Below are 19,457 nucleotides of genomic sequence, written 5' to 3' on the forward strand. Positions count from 1 at the left end.
TTGGCTTCTGAACACACTTTCAAACGTTTTCCTCCAACAGTGTAATTGTGTACTTCTCAAAGCTAACATGTGCTTAGAGATACATGTGAATTCAGGAAGAATAAGACTTGGTCCACAGAGAAACTGTGGCTGCCTCATCCAATTTTGATAAACAGAAGTGCTGTCTTTCCTGCAACCTTGCTTCTGTGTAAGTTCAAGATGATGTGAATTAAATCCCTTGAGCCATCACACTGAGACATAACAGAGCCAAGACAGCATCAGATCAAGAAGTGTCAGACAACACTTGGCTTAGAAGGTTCAAAGACATAAGAAATGCACAAATAATAACAATACATGGAAATAGATTTTTTTTAAAAAAAATCTTATTACATTAGTTTAACTGATGCGATAGGAAAAGGTTACAGTTAAAGGGGAAAATATTATCAGCAGAAAGAAAAGAGGAGCTATCATCCTAATCAATGAGGCCATGCCATTCATGGTGTGTCTGCATAAAACCAGAGTATAAGTTGTCACCCTTGTCGCACTCCAATGATTATCAGGCAATGAACTAAAAAAGATGTATATTTCATCTCCACAGGACTGTCTACAAAACCTTGATTCTTTGATGTAACAAATGAAACCTGCCTGCTATTTCACGAGCACAAAATGACACTGTAGATATCTGACAACATCTCTGTTTGCAGGAGCGGGTAACTAGCTCTAGATGAAGTGCAGACAGCTTATTAAACAATGCACAGCATGAATCCCAAGGCCAATACAGATGATCTTTAAAACATTCCTACTGCCCAAGACAAATATGCTTTCAACTTCTTTTGTGTTTTAAAATAGAAATATGTGAATGTGTTAAAAAAATAAGTAGGGTGTTTAGACTGTATCTTTTTAATAAACATAAAGGTAAACTCAAGTAAAAAAATAGTATAATTCCAAAAACATTCTTCTGTTATATTTTCTTTTTCTTCCTCACTGTCTTGGATAAGTCATCATGTAAATGGTATAACAAATTCAAAATTGAAATTAATGCAGTTTAATGAGCTTTTACTATAATACACACACAGAGATATATATTCATGTATTAGATTTTAATATAGTATGTTTTATTTCACTTTGGCATTATACCTCAAATCTTCTATGCTTCAACAGAAGAAAAAAAAATCAGAATTTATTTTTGTAGTACATGCATAAATGTAGATTTTGGTTGCACAAGTCAGACCATTAATACCCATAAAATTAACTAATGCTTGACTTATATGTTTATGTAGCAGTAATGTTGTTACTGCAGTGCACATACAAGGATTTGTGTGGAAATATTTTCATACCTTCTGTACCATCATGCAAACAAATCACTTGTTAATCTAATTTTCTCTAGAAAATTGCGAAATTCGTAATAAAATATATCAGAAGATCTGAAATGGAAAGTAGCTCTAGATCCAAAGTAATATCAATCTAATAGTAGACAGTTTAGCTACTCCAGTCTCTTTACTGATTTAACACTGCAGTAACTCTGGTTCAGTGAAAAACTCTGGTTCTGTCTTTCACAGTGCTTTGACCAATATGAGCCCATCTACAAACAGTTGCAAAAGAGCATGCAAGCCAAAAGAATTCCTTTTGTTTTAGTGCTACTGTCTGGATAATTGCAGATGGTTGAAAATGTGTTAGAAAAAAATTACAAAGCTCAGTCTGATCTACAGAGATCTGTGGATTTCATCCCAACATTATATTGTTTTGCTGTATTATCAAACAGTTAAAAATTCCCCTAGAGCAAAAAAGAAAGAATATAAGCCATGCTCACAAGGACAGTTAGAGACAATATCCTTGAAGAGGATTAAGGAATCATACTGATAAGGTTATAGTTCAGCAGATCCATTTGCCATACTATGTCAGAGAGGATAATGCGATCATAGGATGCATTAAGAGGGAAATAATTTGTTATGTGCACACCAACAATTGTGTGTGAGAGACATCAGTAAGATCATTATTAGTATGCACCAAATTAAACTTTGAGTCCTGGAATATTATCCATATTTGACCAAAGGAACATTTTCTATGGCAAGTCAGGAACTCAACATTTATTAGAAGCAAGACCAAGAAAATTGCAATCATGTGAGTCACTTCATATTTTGACATATTAAATAGATGGAAATTGAGTCAGTAAGGAGCATTTCCTTTCTGTTGATTTTCAGTTTTCAATAATAAATAGTACTATAAAAATTGCAAAGCAAAGTTCCTCATATACTCTTATATAAGTCTAGAAATTTTAGTCCAAAAATTGACTCAAAATTAGATTCAGTTTATCCATGAGTTAATGTAAGTATCTTTAAGTTCTCTAAAAACAAAAGAATCACCCCCTTCTCTGATGACAGCAAGATCTTAGTCTGTCACAGGAGAACCTCAAAGAAACATTGACCCTCTCTATTCTCTCCTCCATGCCAGCACATCTGGCCTTTTGTATGTGGAAACCTGAAAATGACTGTGGTGTTTACTGTGGAAGCTGGCCCCTGAGGAGACTCTACGTATTATTTTCCCCTCTCCACAGAGTAACTCTCAACTTAATTCACACATCATATCAAAATCCCTAACTTGGGACCCAAAATCTGCCTTGAACTTATACATGAAGTCAACTTATGCATGAATATATATGTAATGTACAATACACAACTGAAAACATTTATCTGTTATACAGAATATTTTTCTTGTTCTTGTGTCTGTGAATTGTTCCTGAATTGAATTGTGACCCCATCAAAGGGTTTTCTTACTGAAATGAAAACAGAGGAAGTTTGCCTTGGCCCTCCTGAGAGTATGACTTGCCTGAAATCACCCAGTGGGTTTCTGTGGCCATGCAGGTATTTGAACCCTGGTTTTCCAGTCTAATCACTATACTACATGGGCTATCAGTCTTACTAAATTTTACAGTAGATTAAATTGTGGTGTAATCTCATTCAAGTCTACCTAGAAATAATGACACATTGCCTTCAATTAGATTTATTTTCAGGAAAGTGTATATAAAACCCAGTAGTCAATTATGAATGGTTAAAATTTAAGAGGACCTTACATACACCTTGTTGGAATCAGTGAAAAAGATCATGTTTACTTGATGTTCTGAAGGCAATAGCTTCACAATTAAAGCTATTACCTTCAGAACAATTGATGCTGTGCAATTATTACTAGGAAGAGGAGGAACAGCAGTAGCAACAAATTTATATTTCTTCTTAAAGAAATAAAAACGGCCCCCATCCTCCTCTCCTTCAGAAAACTTCTGAAAACAACCTATGCACCTTAGCATACAGAGAGGAGGAGGACTAGCACTTATCACTTTATGGCTGCTGCGGCCTAGTTTAAATTACAACTAAGGTCAGGCACTGTTTACATTTTAGTAACTTAATTATCTAGAATATATGTTTCTTGTGAAAATATGTTTTATTAGTGAAATTATGTTCTATTTTAGTATCTATATTTTTATTACTTAGTTTCAATTCTCTTTTGATAGTAAGTCTATTAATTACCTATTTTACATTTTTGATATTGTGTGATGCTAATTGTGGCACTGAATATTTGCCTTTTATATGCCTGTAAACTGCCCTGATCCCCTTGGGGAGAGAGGGTGGTCTAGAAATAAAATAGAAAAAAATCCTGCCTTTCCCCCAAAATTGGGGGAAGATGGCTTAGAAATTTCAAAAAATACAATATTGTTGAAACATCACAAAGGTCAACATTAAAATGGAATAAAATGGGTATAATCTTAAAACAATTTGGAATGTGCAATTACAAAAAAAAACAGTACATTTTAAAAGAATATGGCAACTTATGTAAGAGCACTTTCTTTTTGAAATATTCAGTTCTCAAAAACTTCTCAGATTTTTTTAAAAAAACAAACAACTTTGCTGGTAGATAGGACAGCATGTTAGCTCTCATGAAAAGGACTTCCAGGGCCTAGAGGTCTCCATTGAGAAGACATTGTCAGACTTTTGAAGTACAGAACATGTGAAAAACGTACCTAGAGAAAGCATCGAATCAGGTGGGGGAATAAAACAGAAAAAAATATCAAATGTAGTAGGCACTATTGGGAACCCTATGATACTTATAAGCCAATACAGGTATATTTTTAAAAATGAAAATTTGCATACTGAAGGTACTTGCATTTTTAACCTGGCAAAGCCCCTGTGCTTGTGCCTCATATTAGGACTCTCATAGGAACCGATGAGTTGACATTACATGCTGCAAGAATTGCATTTTACCTCAAATTCAGCATGCCTGTGGATATCTTCAGCACGTTGTCTACTCAGGATAAATTCAGCTTCATTTGCAACTCTCACTAGATGATCCTTCATTGTTTGGCTCAGTAACCTGAAACAGAAATCAGGAGCAAATCAGAGATTACAAAAATAAATGCTTCAGATTAATCACACAAATGAACTAGATCCAAAAAGAAAGTTAAGATATAAACACAGAGTTCCTTCACAAGGAAAGAATTCCCTGTACATTCCAAAGCATGGATTTGATTCATCCATGTTGACTTACAGGTGCAGAGTGGCTGCTTTCATTGAGGTGAATGGTCACCATAATACAAGTAAGAGATTTATTTTCAGAACGACACACATACAGGTCTTTGTTCCAGATGTGATGTAGGCTTTAACTAATACAAGCTCTCTGCTAGGTCATTCATAACATAAAAACAGTAGAATTTGGAAACATTTTCTTCAAAATGAATACAACAGAGTCTCGCTTATCCAACATAATTGGGCCAGCAGAAAATGTTGGCTAATAAGGAGGGATTTAGGAAAAGTCTATTAAACGTCAAATTACGTGATGGTTTTACAAATTAAGCACCAAAACATCATGTTTTACAACAAATCGACAGAAAAAGCAGTTCAATACACAGTAACGTTATGTAGTAATTATTGTATTTACGAATTTAGCACCCAAACATCACAATGTATTGAAACAGCTGTGGATCTGGGCAAGATGCAGACTGCATTGGATAATACAGAATGTTGGATAAGCAAAGGTTGGATAAGCGAGACACTACTATATATTAATTCATAAAATTTTCAACACCACCATTAAAATGTGTCATTATAATTGTAGGAGGGTAAAAAGTAATGGTTACCATAACACATGATTCATTACTTCAGGGAAGAATTTGGAAAGCTCTGCCATTTTGCCCATTTTAATCACGCATATTTCGCTCTAATTTATTAATTCAGTTATTAATGCATTATTTATGCATTTATTGAATTTATATCCTGTCTCTCACAACGGGATTCAGCAAATTAACAAATTACAATCATAATTCTCTCTTAGGGCCTTAAAGTGAATGAACTGATTTTCTTGATGATGTAACATTCATATCTAAATACTAATATGGATGTTTCCAAGCTGTGATTCTAATGCAATGTTTTCTAAAACACAGTTCAGTACATAAGCTCGGCTTAGGATAAAAAAGCATAAATAATGAAATTCAGCCTAAATTCAAATACAATTATTATCGGGTTGTTGTAGGTTTTTTTGGGCTATATGGCCATGTTCTAGAGGCAGTCTCTCCTGACGTTTCGCCTGCATCTATGGCAAGCATCCTCAGAGGTAGTGAGGTCTGTTGGAAACTAGGAAAATTGGTTTATATATCTTATTTATATAGCCTTCGACAATACAATTTATATAGCCTTCAACAATACAATACAAATAAAGTTATGGAATATATTGATCCTATATACTCCTTATAAATAATACAAAGAGTTGCTTTCCTGAATATATTTTATTGTCAACTAGTACTGAATGTTTCATGTTCCAGTAGGTAATACCAGCTGACCTGTTTGCCTCTTGTTTTCATTGTAAACTACCCAAGAAATTAACCTCTTTCCCATACACAAATACCTCCCTTTCAGACTTCTAACATGCCCTCAAGAAATCTTGAAGTTTCAGTCTGAGCCATAAAGCACTTCACTGACATTGGTTTCAACAGAGTGAGCAGGACACAGAATTAGTTATAAACAAGAGCCTTATTCATCTGCAAACAACTCTGAGATTTTCTATTAAGTTTACAAACACACATGTTCCCAATTTGGGCAAAGATGTTTAAATGCCTGAAGAAATGATCAAACAGAACTCAAAGCAATAAAAGCCAAACTTTAAAAATTATACTTTTTTATGAACACTTTAACACCAAATGTAAAATCACTATGTGGTCTTCAAAACACCGACGGGATTCTTCTTTCAACCCTTTTCAGAAGAACTTGAGACATCATTTTTATTTACACCACTTTGCTTCCAGTTACGTCTTTCAATTTTATCCAGTATGTATTTAAGAAATGAGTTTAAAGAACCCAAAGTATTAGCATGAGCTTGTCGGTTTTAAAACATAAGTTGTAGATTACAATCAAAACAAAAAATATTTAGATTACAATGAACAATACAGTAGTATTGCATATTTGATATCTGCTTTGCTAAGGAAATTTACATACTAGGTCAAGGTTATTTAAAGTGAGTGTCTAGCTGTGAAATGTTTTAATAGCAAGTGCAAAATTATTGTGTGTCGTGTTAATTTTTTTTGAAGGTTACGAGTAAAGTGTAGTTAATAAAATAATAATAAAACAAATAATAAACTATATTTATACCCCGCCACCACCTCCCTGAAGGGACTCAGGGCGGCTCACAAAAGCACTCCAGAGTGCCACACATAAAATAAACAATAACATTATTTATTTTATGTTTTTCAATATGCAAACACATTCTCAATCTTACCTTAATTCTTCCTTCCTGATTTCTAAAAGCTACTTAAATACATTGTCTTTTAGTACACTACAGGCTAAAAGAAATATAATCAGTTTTCTATTTAAGATAAGGAGGTTGGGATATGGGGGGTGGGAAGAGAGATAATAATATGGATTGGGCATTGGACTATGACTCTTGAGACCAACTTTCAAAGTTCATGCTTAGCCATGGAAAAAGCACATAATTCTTCCCTTTGCCAAGATTTAAGTAAAGTTATCTAACATCAACTATCTAAGCAGAATAGCCTATAGCTAGGTCTATTTAATTACCTGAAACTCATTTTCTCAGCAGATTCTTAATGGTTTTATTGCATATATCACATATCATTGTAATAACATGTTGTTATTTCAATACTATCAATAATACGTTATTGTTTTAGTACAGATAATGGAGCCCCCGGTGGCGCAGTAGGTTAAGCCCCTGTGCCGGCAGGACTGAAGACCGACAGGTCACAGGTTCGAATCCGGGGAGAGGTGGATGACCTCCCTCTATCAGCTCCAGCTCCTCATACGGGGACATGAGAGAAACCTCCCACAAGGATGATAAAAATATAAAATCACTAGGTTCTTGTAGGTTTTTTCGGGCTATAGGGCCATGTTCTAGAGGCATTTCTCCTGACGTTTCGCCTGTATCTATGGCAAGCATCCTCAGAGGTAGTGAACTACTCACTACCTCTGAGGATGCTTGCCATAGATGCAGGCGAAACGTCAGGAGAAATGCCTCTAGAACATGGCCCTATAGCCCGAAAAAACCTACAAGAACCTAGTGATTACAGCCATGAAAGCCTTCGACAATACAATAAAAAATCATCCAGGCGTCCCCTGGGCAACGTCCTTGCAGACGGCCAATTCTCTCACACCAGAAGCGACTTGCAGTTTCCCAAATCACTCCTGACATGACAAAAAAAAAAAGTACAGATAATCACTCTTATTTTCAAACTTATTTTCACCGGGAGCCATATGAGCCTTATGGTTGCTTTCAAAGAGTAGTTTGTAATTGTAAGTCTGTATAAATATACCTATGTTGCCCTGGCATTGAAAGTCTTATGGGCCCCATAAAATGAAATGGTGGGACGGAATCAGCCCGCAGCCCTTACATTTGATCCATGTCATTCAATCCCAACCTTAATAGTACAATAATGTTAAATGGTAGATGCTTTAAAGGAAATTCCTTACACAGTTCACACACTGTAAGTCTGAGTTATCAATCTATCAATAAGCATGCACGGCTTCTTAACAGAAAACAAGAGTTGTGGATATGGATCAACATTCTATAAAATCATCAATATACATTTTTTTCCAAAAGAAAAACTAATTGTTCAAGTGTTCTTTCTTTTTTCAAAATAACTATGATGTAAACTTTTTAAAAAACAAAACTACACCAGACATTGGGGGAAAAGACCCAAAAAATGTCCTGTAGTACATACAGATTCATCTGTTTAATGTAGTACTAGCTGGATTAATTCAGTCGCTTGCAGGGAAATAAAGGGGAGTATAAATAAATAAATAAATAAATAAATAAATCTTATTATTATTAACTATATCTTTCACAGATGTATTTATTATTTCAGTATTCAAAACATTAGTTACAGAAGGCAATGTATTGAGGAAATTGTGGCATGTGTACAATATTTATCTCCCAAATTCCCAAGCTGGCTCTCAGATCTCTGTCCTTGAAAGATGTTGGGGAAAATTAATTTTATGGCAAAAATCTTCATACCCCTGCCACACTTGCCCACTTCTAACATAAATTATTCAGACAAAATAAAAACAAAGCAGAAGACATAAGCAGTACTAATGATGTTCTGTCCCTATGATAACTGGATTTTCAAAAAATTGGCTTGTGGAAACAAAGATTGGCGATAAAGCTTCAGGGGACATACCTTTTCCCCATGATAACTCTTTCAGGAGTTAATTTCCCTTCCAAGGGGTATATTTATTATCACTTCCTGTTGTCTCATCCCTGTTCTTAACAATGAATTATTTGTAAGTTGAATGTTTTAACTTGGGGACTGCGTGTCGTCTGCTTTATTGTTGTTTTAGTCTGAATTTTGTGTATCACCCAGTGAGTAAATATGCCAAACAAACATCTTAAAATATGTAACATGCAACACTGATACTATGTAAAATTATACCTTCAAAACGCTTAAGATATTATTATGGAGATATATAAATTGTGTTACGGATGAAATACTTAAACTTTACTGTACATCAGTAAGAAATACTTTAATGAGATATTTGTCACACATGTAAATTGGTAAATATTTCCAATGGAGCATTACTTAGAAAGGTGGTATAAAATATTTTAAATAAGTAAAAATTATAATGATCTATTTACTTCACTAATAAATAGTACAAATAAATCTAAACCAACTTTAACTGGCAAACCAGTACTGCATCAAAATTTAACAATGTGAAATAGATGTCCTCCTTTACATTATCCCTGTACTCTCTGTAATATTACCTATTTCCACACATCCTAGTATCTTGCTATGCAATATAGTGATTCTTGTTGGGTTTTTTAATTCCCCCTCCACCCTCAACAAAAATTAAGGCTTTTGCTTTACCTCGTAGGAAACATTTGTAAAGCCAAGGGGGGTTAATGTCTTTGAAGCTCATGACTGTACAGAAAATGCCGGATAAAATGTAACTGGCTGTGTCTTCAATTTCACTATCTCCAGGGATTCATCTGAACCATAGTTCACCCACAGAAATTTGTACAGGGTACTTAATCTCAAACATTGGAAAGTAGAGGGGGAAAAAGATTCATAGTTCAGGGGTTTAGCTCTTAATTTAGAAAAAAACTCGAAACACTATTTTTAGACATTATGAACTATAACTAAACGGCTCTAAGCAGTGCCCTTATATCTTAAACTATCTTTACATGAATGCAACTGTATAAAAATTGTTACATTTGTTCTAACATAAAAGACAAATTGACTCTATATAAATAGCTGGTTTTAACAAAAGTAGATCCATTGAATTAATTTATGAATAGTTTGATTTATATTAGAGTAAATCCCACAGATCCACCTTCTTTACAATTAACAATTCCATTTAGTCCACAGTTTAAGAAGCTTACTTATGAAATATTTTTGGGAATGAAATCATGTTTTAGAATGCTTTTCGACCTGTTTTTGTATTATAGCCATCTGCGCTCCTGTCATTAATTTTTCAGAATATTGTTTCCCAAAACTATTGGTCTAGTGCAGTGATTCTCAAACTGTGCTCCTTCAGGTGTTTTGGACTTTGGCTCCTAGAAATCTCAGCTAATTTACCAGCTGTTAGGAATTGTGGAAGCGAAGTCTGAAACATCTGGAGGAGCACAGCGTGGAGGAGCACAGCGTGGGAAATTCTGGTCTAGTGTATTTACTCTCTTCCCTTTAATATTTTAAAGTAAGTATTGAATGCAGAAATTTTGCTAGAAATAATGTATGAAGAGTTTACCAGATTTTCACCTTATCGCAAAAAGTTATCTTAAGCCAGAGCAATTACTATTTTCTTGGACAGGAAACCCGACTTTGCCCAGTGGCAGCCCTATAGCAATCACTGGTCAACTTCAAAAAAGAGAGTCTTTATGACTGTGACAGTATTATTAGCATTCTGATCAGTATGAAGGAGGAAGCATCAGAAGTCTGAGCTCATAAAGATTGATTATTCCATATTTTGAATTAGTTACATTTGTTTTAAAATGACACATTTTAGACGTGAATTCTCTACCTTCTGCTGAAGAAGGCCAAACAAGGCTCTTCTTTTTAAAACTTATTATGTTATTTATATTCACTTGAACAAAAGCCTTTTCTAGTAATTGAAAAAGAAAGATCATAATTCTACTAAAAGTCAGTGGCCATCAAAGCTCATAGTTGAATATGAAAATATTCAACTATACAATATGAAAATGACCTTTTGTCATTTTCATATTGTATGCCTATCAAACAGGCCATTGTATTAGGTGCACAATGTACAATATGTACAATATACATTCAGTGGCTTCTGGTGTGAGAGAATTAGCTGTCTGCAAGGACGTTGCCCAGGGGATGCCCAGATGATTTGATGTTTTTATCATCCTTGTGGGAGGCTACTCTCATGTCCCCGCATGAGGAGCTGGAGTTGATAGAGGGAGCTCATCCGCCTCTCCCCAGATTCGAACCTGAGACCTGTGGGTCTTCAGTCCTGCCGGCACAGGGGTTTAACCCACACCAGAAGCCACTTGCAGTTTTTCAAGTTGCTCCTGACACGACTATATATGTATGTATGTATGTATGTATATATATATATATATATATATATATATATATATATACACACATACACACACACACACACACACACACATACATACACACACATTAAAATGTTGTCTGGATTTTTGTAAAATGAAGGGGCAAACATTCAAACCCATTTGTAGTTCTAATTTCATGGTCATTGTGAACAATTGTGCACCATGCTTAGGCCTGGAAGCAGATGATAGACATTGCAGTAGTCTTCAAGGGAGTGAAGAAAAGGCAGTATCTGCTGGACTTAATGCCACCCCATCCCCCTTTTCTTTTATGCCATGTATTAATTAGATAGTTATCCAGAGGGCAGAAAACTATTCTATCACTTGGAAAGTGCCATGTACAGTGATTGAGCTATATAAATGATTTTTTTAATTATTTACAATTTAAAAAATATATATCGTGAAGGCTGATATGGCCCTCCATATCAACTGATTCTTTATTCATGGATTCAGCCATCTATAGTTAGAAAATATTCCCCAAAAAGAAATTCCAAAAAGCAAGCCTTATTTTTATCATTTTACATAAGGGGAACAATTTTACTACATTGTTCTATACAACAGGACTTGAGCATCTATGGATTACAGTATCCATGAGAGATCCAGGAACCCAACTCCATCAGATACTAACAGCATGCTGTACTGTATAACTAAACTTTTCAACCTTCTACAACATGCAAAAACAACATATCAAGCACAAGCAACTAGCTCATATCTGCTTGGAGGTTGACAAAATCCCAGGTAAATAGAACAAACACACTTTAGAAAGTAGATATCAATTTATGCTGGTTTCCCAAATTCATTACATCATTATGGCTACAAACATGAAACAACACTGGATCTGGGAAATTCAGGAACTGCAAGACTACCTAACCAAACTAATATGTTGAATCTTTCTATGAGAATGCAAACATTTGCTCATAAAACCTGAATAAATAACTTAAAAGTTCTTTAGAATTCAACCAACAAAGCAAATTAACATGGATTTGCTCATTCTGTATCATAACCAGAATTGAAACTAGGATAAACTACTATAAAAATTAAATAGGAGGAAGTTACCTTCCTTCATTGACAAGCTCAATGAAAGCTAGGCCTGCATTCTTCTGTATTGAGTTCTGCCATTCCTACAATACAAAAATGACAAAATTAAAGGAAAATTAGGTTATGAAAAACACATTAAAGAAAACAAATGTACTTAAGTAACAAAAGTAATAAAATAATATAATTAAGTTGATGACAGATGTTGGAAGACACAATAAAATATTGCAAGATATCAGAGCTTTTGACTCAAGGTTCATGTACACTTGCACAAATAATAGGGGGTTGTTTGTGCTAACTATATTCATTACTTTCAGTATATGTGATCAGCTGAAGATCATTCAGTGGGGCCATGCAGACCATCAAAAGAATGACCGATTCTAAAATTTCAAGATAGTACTTCATTGTAACTGTTCTGACACCAGATAAATTATATAAAAGCCCTCATAATCAATTACATTTAAAAACAATTTGCCATATTTACTAAAATCTAACACTCATCTTTTTGTCTAAATTACATCACTAAAATGCAGTTAGTGCACATTAGATTTGATAGTGTGTTGCAATTGCACAACTTAACACGCCTGAGCTAGGAGCCCCCGGTGGCGCAGTGGGTTAAACCCTTGTGCCGGCAGGACTGAAGACCGACAGGTCACAGGTTCGAATCCGGGGAGAGGTGCATGAGCTCCCTCTATCAGCTCCAGCTCCTCATGCAGGGATATGAGAGAAGCCTCCCACAAGGATGATAAAAACATCAAATCATCCGGGCGTCCCCTGGGCAACGTCCTTGCAGACGGCCAATTCTCTCACATCAGAAGCGACTTGCAGTTTCTCAAGTCGCTCCTGACACGAAAAAACAAACAAACAAACAAAACCCTGCCTGTGCTGTTAGGCATGGGATTCCAGCTGAAGACAGAAAAGGGACAGTCAGTGGTGGCCATGAAAAAGTTTGGTGGGCAGCTGATGGTTTCTGCAAAAAGGTTGGTGGGAAGGCCAGACAGAAGGGACAGTGCTTCCCACCACTCTTTTCATGGCCACTACCAAACTTCTAGCAAGCTTGACGGAGGGGTGCAGCTTCTCACCAAACTTTTTGTGGCCCCCACTGTCTGGCATTACATTTGAAAGCAAACCATTTTTTGTAATGCACACCTTCAAAAGTGAGATGCACATTACATTAGATGGCACATTACACTCAAACAAATACAGATAGTATTATTTTTCCTTGACCCTAGTTGCTTAATTTCAAGAAGTTGCTTCTTTTTAAATCATGTACTACTTTTTACTCACACATTTCTTTTACTCTAATATTTATATTTTAACTATAAAGTGCTAATGAAGCACCTATATTTTAATTATACAGTTGGTTGTCCATATACATGGTATCTGCATCCATGGATTCAACCATTCATGGTTTGAAAATATCCCCCCCCCCCGCCCCCGAATTTTATCACCAAAAAAATCAACTTTGATTTTACGTGTATACATAAGGGGCACCTTCTATCCTATCATTGTTTATAATAGACTTTAATATCCATAGATTTTAGTCCTGGAACAAAACCCTAGCAGATAACATGGGACCACTATACTTGGGCTTGAAGCATAACATAAAATAACACAGAGAAATATTTTTAATATCAAATCTGTGAATAAGTGGGTTGTACTGTACTATAAAATGAAAGAGGGTCATTTTATGCATGCTAGAATGACTCATAACATAGCATAGCATAGCAATTCCTCAACCATTCTTATCTGGATAGCTAGAATTAGATGCAGAACCTAGTAGGTAATAGTAATATACTATTAAATCACAGAGTTAAATAGCAATCAGTTATAGTTATTAGCAGAAGTATTTCATGTGAGGGGAATAAATAAATTTCTCTCAGTGACACAACTGAAGGACACATATTTGTGACTGCAAACAATGGCTTTCATCTTGAATTATATTTACTAGACTGCTTCAAAACTTAATTATTGAAGACAGAAGTTGCCAAAACTAACAAGAAGGGGCATTTATCATCACCCCTTCCACATAACTCTGTGTATCATAGACAAATATCTAAGAAGGCATTAGTCTAAACAATTTTTATAAGCCACAAGCCAATGTTCCCCCAAGCATGTTTTAATAGGGAGGGGCATATAACAGCCATTGTCTTTCATGTTTAATTCAATGTTTCAACACAGCACATATACCTTCCACTGCAATTACACTCACAGAGCTGGCTATGTCGTTATGTCAAGATCTTAGTTATTCTTCTCCCTTGGGTGCTGATGAAAAAGATGTTAAAAGCCTCAAAGTCAACCACTAATGTAGCTGAATAACTGCAGAATGCATTTCAGCACTTTCAAAAGGAAGGGCTGCAAGGGGAGATCGACCAAGTCAATAATTTCATACCTGCTGTAATTGACTGCCATTTCCTATGTCTATAAAATGTTTACAATTTAGAAATTCTCCTAATGTACACCGTCATTATGCATTGTGAAATCTATACCAAATCTATAACTCATACGTAATGATGAAAAAATTATAACAAACTAGTACAGTGGAAAGAGTCAGAAAGTGCTAAAAAATCTTGATTGGGGACTGATGAGGGAAAATACGGGGATCTAGTCCAGAAAAAAATGGGAGTCAGTTCTGGGAAACTGGGGTTGAAAGAAGGCAGACACTTAAAAGACAAGGGCAAAAAGTCGTGTCTCTATTATTTATACCTGTCTAGTTCATCTAGAAAGTTCATACTTCATAACAAAAGCCAAGACTGTACACACCTATTATTTGATCCTTCAGAAGAAGGCAGTGAGATTTGAAGTGAAACAGAATTGTATTATATTTATAGAGTGGGAAGGGATCTTAGAGATAAAGTGGCTCAACTGCCTACTCAGTTGAGAAAATACTTGCAGCATCCCAATAAATGGCTATCCTTGTATCTTCTCCAGCAAATGAGAAGCACCACTCATCCATCTTCTGAGGCAATATGCTTTACTACTTTGACATTAACATATCTGAATGTTCAGCCAGTCTGCTCCCTTGCAATCTCAACCATTACATCGAATTTACTGCTCTGAGCCCATCAACATATGTGATCACCTTTCAAATATCTTCAAACACCTAATGTGCATTCTCCTAATGTCTTTTCCGGTCACCACCGACACCTAAGTATCAAGTGTTAGTACTGCATCCAGGAGGATCCCCATACTGCGGGCCTGTGTCCTCAGGGGGAGTGTAACCCTGCCAAGGATTCAGACACAGATTCTGAGTCAATCCATATTACACGTTCAAGTTAGAAATAATTCAAAATAAATCAAATCATAATTCAATAGGTAGATATTGTGCCATTCAAATAGAGTCATTATCCTTAACACTAAAATCTAGACACATTGAACGAAACAAAGGCAACACATCTGTAGTTAGAGACTTTAGCTTCATTTTAACACCCTCCTTTAGAAACAAAAGGTCAAAAGCAACCCCCCACATCAATACGGATAGCAGTAACAGCATCTCTGTACAGTTCCAACATCAAACTTTTCCTTCATTTTTCTTTGACTACAACATGTATCCTGAACATATTCTGGGAGTAACAGAAAAGTTACCAAGCGCTTCCTACATAGGAGGAAAATTACTCTTGGATGATGATCCAAGAATTGAAGCTATACGTGGAATTGCAGCTATACGTGGAGGAGCAATATATGTAATCTTTTGTGTTCTGAATTACAAATAAGAATAACTTTACACAAAGACCTTCCAAGACTGTTTATATGCGTAGGAAAACCACTTTTAAAGCAAACACTAAATGAATCTAACAATCTGTATGTGCTTGTCTGAAGAAACATGGCTTAGCCAGGAAAAATTCTTTCCCCAATCAATACAAAGGATTTGATTTCAAAAAAGAGGTGATAAAATTTGCCCGTAGTTTACTCAACTACAAATTCTCAACAGATGATCATCATTAAGCTTCTATCAAGCTCCTATGTATTGAATTGTACAAATGTGTTCTATTAGTACATGGTCTGACTGTTTGGCAACTTCAGTCCTCAAGACAAATGGCAGTTGCTGCCCTCTGAGGTCTGAAGTCAAGTCTTCAGGGAATCTCAAAGCCCAAATGGAAAAAAAAAGAGCCTGTTCATTAGAGACGGCTTCAGGCTAAAAGTTTCAAGGCTGCCATTAAAGGCATATACAGGCTAATTATTTTTATAAGGCCAGAATGTGTTTAGATGTAGACATAAGAATGTTTCCATTTTATTACATTTAAATGAATATTGCAGTTTTGCCAGAATGCTATTGATAGAAGATATAAAGGAATTAACTAAAATTAAAGTGTTAAGATTTCTCACAATACAGAAAAAATAGCATTGTTATGCTCACTTCTATTTCACTACAGAGCATGCTATGTAGGATTGTACTTTGTGATCAGTGTGTAATAAATGGGAAGATGAGAATTTAGTGAAACACTGAAAAAAGTAAACATGGAAATTCCCCATTTATTCAATGACACTTGTAGTTGGGGGAGGAATAAAATAAGTACCAGGAAAAATTACATATAAGGGAGGCTGATAGTTCTCATAAACAGATCTGTTGGACATATAAAATCAGATCAGTAACATAAAAACTTAATCAGTTACCAATATTTATAAATCTTTCATTAAGAATGTGGTGACACACATGAAACAATGAATAGAAAGAATCATTCGTTTCTAAAACCTCACTTGGAAAAATGATAATTTTACTTCTTATAGAAAAACACTGGAAAACAGCTATGCTCAGAAATAGGAAAATGTAAAGAAAACAGATTGAGAATGATTTATACGAATGCATAGTGCTGAAGTTAATTACAACTAACCCAATAAAATAGTGCCTTTATTATTGTACAGCAAGTAATAGCCTCAGACATAGAAAGCAGAGCTCTTTCTGTTCTTTTTTTTTTGCATGCTCAGTCCCACAGCACACTACATTAAGAATTAAATAAGTTGTAAATATGCCATACAGAAACAGCAGTTTTTAACTAAAAGCAGAAGACTCCCCTGCTGTTTAACCATTTGGTGTATTCCACTCTGAGCAGGCTTCCTATAAACTGGTGTTTATATTGTTGTGTAGTAAATACCTGAAATTACCTTATAATGAGAATTTAATTTCAATGCTTAAGGGAGAGTTTACTTCACAACCAAGTTTGTAGACAGTGAAAACATGAGGTAATCGTTTATCTTTTAAAGGCAATAAGCCGTAAGTGTCATAGAACTGTGGTGCCATTTACTGAAAATGGACATGTTTTAATTTTTTACATCAATCCATTGCGTACAAAGAGATTTCTTAAAAAGCCAAATAGTACCCAATATATTTCTAAATCATATAACATATAGTGGGCACAACATCCATTTCAACCAAGATTTCTGGAATAACTACTAGTTCTATGCTACCTTTGGTTGGAATCATAAACCTGAATATTTCCTCATTGGGTAAGAATTATAGAAAATATCAAACACCTAAATCATTAAATCATATGGACAGAGAGATCAGTGAACACATACAAATGATTAGACCCAATTATCATGGATGTTGGGTTAGAAGTGTGAAACACTGACTCATATGAAAGACTTTCAATTTGTTCAAACTTATTCTTATGAACCCAGAATGAAAGACCATGACACATTTATTCTAGATTTTAGTTAATGATCATGTGAAACAATTCTAAGTCTGCAGAGCAGATGGAAGAAGGAGAAACAAGACTACTTTATTGCCTCTACTGAGAGCCCAGACCTTGTGGTCTTCTTCAACTGTCATTATCCAACAATTCTAGCAGATTTCAGAGTTGAGAGAAAGAAGAAAAACAGGGCTACATTACTAAGTCTGCAGGATAGGCAAATTGCCTTTGGCCTTCCCACAACTGTCACCTAAAAATAGTAATTCCCACAGATTGCCTGAACCAGTACATCCCAAGAGGTCATTATAAGAAAAGTTACTAAGACCTTTTTCCCCCTCCTTCCTCCAAAACTTTAATCCTTCATATACCTTGTCCTAAACTTTTACTAGAAATTTGCATCTTGTTAGGTTGCCTTGAATCCCAGACTGGGATGAAGGCGAGATACAAACAAACAAACAATCCTGCAAAGAGGGACTATTTTACATTGTTCTGGGCTAAAGGGCAGAATACAAATGTGTTAAACAAATAAAAAAGTGATGGGTAGTGTGAGATACAGTTATTTTTGGAGCATGTAGGCTTTAAAAGAATGCATGTGACTGACCTGCAGCAACTGCCTGTGTAGCCATGATTTATATAAACCATAGGTAAAAGTTGCCTTGCAACAAACTGAAGAAATCTGCTTAAAGTAATACAATCAGTGGTGGTGCACATGAGCCCAAGTGGTCATACTGCTAGTGAAAGATCCTCATGGGTTGCCATAATATAATTTCTTCCTCTGCAGTTCAGACTACTTCAGATATATGCCTGCTATGGCAATAACAATCAAAGTACTATATACAGTAATGGTTCCCAACTTGTGGCCTGAGAACAAAAATATGGTCCGTAGACTCACCATTACTACATTGTTGCCTCGAAACCACACGGTAACAAGAGCAACTGGTCTCGCAAAACCCTCTTATAGTGTCGAGGTAACGGGGTTGTCAGGAGGGAGAGGCTGACTACCCATGAAAGATTACTATTACCACATCGGCTCTAGATTATTAAATATGGTTTTCTGTGGGTGAGCAGATGGCGTCTACTGGATGGCATATGTTCTGTATCAGAAACTAGAGTTGATACGGTATATCCAACGCAATTTTCTGAATCAGCACCCCAAATAACCAATCCAAATCTAAAGTTGACCAAAAACTGATTTGTAACCCTTTTGGTATTAATGTTGGAGAGTGGCCCCTGGTCAAGTGGCTGTTCGTCAAGTGATCCCTGGTCAAAGTGGTCCCTGATTAAAATAAAGTTGAGAATCACTGATATAGAGGCACTAGGGTAAGCAATCACATTAATTTGGAGATCATATACTTTGGAATTATAACTATCAGACATCAAAATTTTGTGTTTTAGAGTTTGTTGCATGGCTAACACTACTATCCCTGAATATGTTTCCACAATTTTGTGCCTTTCTCAATTTTTCTTGGGGCACAAGATATAGTACAGCACGACATATCCATGCCAATATATTCTAAAAGTGAATATGAACAGGAAATCTTCACCCCAAAATAAGTTTGCTGACCCAAATAATTTGTACCAATCACCAGATGAGTGATTTTTCACAACACCACATCAGATTAAAGTTATAGTTTTAAATATTGTGCCTGTATCTATATCCAGTGCAAGTGACTTATGCTGCAAATGTTAGTTTTAAAGGGCACACATAACATACTCTGTATCACGTAAGTGACTAGCAAAAACAGGGCA

General features: G+C 35.4%; 1 protein-coding gene across 8 annotated transcripts in view; it reads right to left on the bottom strand.

The window, feature by feature from the left end:
- Positions 1–19,457, bottom strand: part of LRBA (LPS responsive beige-like anchor protein) — a 420,612-nt gene that overhangs the window by 265,710 nt on the left and 135,445 nt on the right. For all 8 annotated transcript variants that reach the window (XM_060778857.2, XM_060778855.2, XM_060778851.2 and 5 more), the window contains 2 exons: positions 12,100–12,164; positions 4,233–4,341 (listed from right to left, as the gene is read on the bottom strand). In XM_060778857.2, coding sequence (XP_060634840.2) covers positions 4,233–4,341; positions 12,100–12,164 — 174 coding nt within the window. The remainder of the gene's footprint in view (positions 1–4,232; positions 4,342–12,099; positions 12,165–19,457) is intronic.

The sequence above is a fragment of the Anolis sagrei genome, chromosome 5, assembly GCF_037176765.1.
Source record: "Anolis sagrei isolate rAnoSag1 chromosome 5, rAnoSag1.mat, whole genome shotgun sequence".
Classification (NCBI taxonomy): domain Eukaryota; kingdom Metazoa; phylum Chordata; class Lepidosauria; order Squamata; family Dactyloidae; genus Anolis; species Anolis sagrei.